The 2,027-nt window shown below is 40.7% G+C and overlaps 1 protein-coding gene across 1 annotated transcript in view; it reads right to left on the bottom strand.

The window, feature by feature from the left end:
- SYAP1 (synapse associated protein 1) overlaps positions 1-2,027 on the bottom strand; it is a 46,838-nt gene that overhangs the window by 20,841 nt on the left and 23,970 nt on the right. The window contains exons 2-3 of the mRNA XM_037741702.1: positions 1,705-1,823; positions 815-881 (exon numbers count right to left, since the gene is read on the bottom strand). Coding sequence (XP_037597630.1) covers positions 815-881; positions 1,705-1,823 — 186 coding nt within the window. The remainder of the gene's footprint in view (positions 1-814; positions 882-1,704; positions 1,824-2,027) is intronic.

Here is a 2,027-nt window from a genome sequence, read left to right as displayed (position 1 = left end):
ATCTCTTGACCTCGTGATCCACCCGCCTCGGCCTCCCAAAGTGCTGGGATTACAGGCTTGAGCCACCGCGCCCGGCCTACCTGTGACTCTTTATGGCCCTCTGTCATTGCAGGTGCGGTCACTCACCTCCCTGGAAAGCTCTTTCATTTTTTCTCTTGAAGAGATGGGAAGGGAGCCACCACTTGCTAAATGGCTGTCATGTGCATATTGTACGCTGTGCTGGGCATATGGTAGAAGGTCAGAACTGAGGCCAGGCTCAGTGGCTCACACCTGTAATCCCAGCACTTTGGGAGGCTGAGGCTTGTGGATCACGAAGTCAGGAGTTTGAGACCAGCCTGGCAAACATGGTAAAACTCTGTCTCTACTAAAAATAAAAAAAGAAAAAAAAATAGCTGGGCGTGGTGGCTTGTGCCTATAATCCCAACTATTCAGGAGGCCAAGGCAGAATTGCTTGAACCCAGAAGGCAGAGGTTGCAGTAAGCAGAGATCATGCCACTGCACTCCAACCTGGGAGACAGAGCAAGACTCTGTCTCGGGGAAAAAAAAAAGTCAGAACTGAAAGCTCACTTGCTTCTTTCACAGCCAGCACTCCAGAGAGGCCAGCACTGGCAGGCCTCACCCAAAAACAATCTATTCCCTTCCTTTAAATCATGGAAGTTTATGGGTTTGTCTCTCTCACTAGTCTTTGCCCTTCCCAAAGGATGGGGCCATTGCATATGCATATTTGTGTTCTCAGAGCCACAGTGTAGTATTTAGCACATAACAGGTGCTCAATAAAACGTGGCACGTTAATTAAGACAAACCTATACCATACCTGACTTCTTTGTATGTTGTTCTTCAACAAATTTTTTCTGTTCCTTCTGAAAATCTCCTATAATTGTCTGTTAAAAAAATACATAGTTAAATAGCAATATATCTAAGGTTTAATTGATAACTTCCTTAGTTCAAATATTTACCAACATAAACAAAATGCTATAGGCCCAATGCAAAAAAACAAACTCACTCCTTAGAGTCTTAAAAGCTCATTGTTCCTAATGAGCTAAGACCTTAGTCAGATGATGCAAAGCCATAAATATATCCTCAAACAGTTATAAAGTTAAACTCATAACAAGAAAAGTTGGCCAGGCACGGTGGCTCATGCCTGTAATTCCAGCACTTTGTAGGGGCGAGGCAGGTGGATCACTTGAGGCCAGGAGTTAGAGGCCAGCTTGGCCAACATGGTGAAATCCCATCTCTACTAAAAATACAAAAATTAGCCAGGTGTGGTGGTGCATGCCTGTAATCCCAGCGACCTGGGAGGCTTAGGCAGAAGAGCTACATGAACCCAGCAGGCAGAGGTTGCAGTGAGCTGAGATCGCACTACTACACTCCAGCCTGGGTGACAGAATATGACTCTGTCTCAAAAAAAAAACACCAAAAAACCAAAAAAACGCCACGAAACATGAAAAGTTTAGTATAACCCCAAAGTATCAATGTATTGCTTGTAATATATTAAAATAAAAACCAGTTATTTAAATAAAGTACTGTAATTTATATTATACTTACTTGTTATACAAAGAGAGGAAAAAATCAAGAATCTCAACAATTAACATTTTTATCAGAATATGATATTCTACTCAGGTTAAAAAATATTCATAAGAAGAAGAAACAAGAGGAAACAACGAATTTCATACATTTGTACTCCCAAAAGATAATTGAATGTACCTTGTCAATGATGTCATCTATTTTTCCTTCTTCTACGGATTTCTTTATTGTTTGTGCTGTTTCAGCAACTGATTCAGTTATCTTTTTTGTGGCGGCAGATGCAAAGTTAAATAGATAGTCTGTAAAGAAAAGAAAGAAAAAATAAAACCACACATACACAAAATAATCTGTGGTTATTATGTTTGAGATTTTTCCCTTAAAGAGATCTCATGAGACTCTAAATCATTATGGCATGTTCCTTGTTCATAAGGACCCGAAACAAGGAATAAGAAGCACTGACAGTGTTGAAAAGCACCACTTTCTTGGTGGACTGGCCAACCCTA

Source organism: Cebus imitator, unplaced genomic scaffold (genome assembly GCF_001604975.1).
Source record: "Cebus imitator isolate Cc_AM_T3 unplaced genomic scaffold, Cebus_imitator-1.0 Scaffold103, whole genome shotgun sequence".
NCBI classification, from domain to species: Eukaryota; Metazoa; Chordata; class Mammalia; order Primates; family Cebidae; genus Cebus; species Cebus imitator.
The sequence above is the reverse complement of the archived record's forward strand: the minus strand, read 5'-3'. Positions and strand labels throughout refer to the sequence as shown.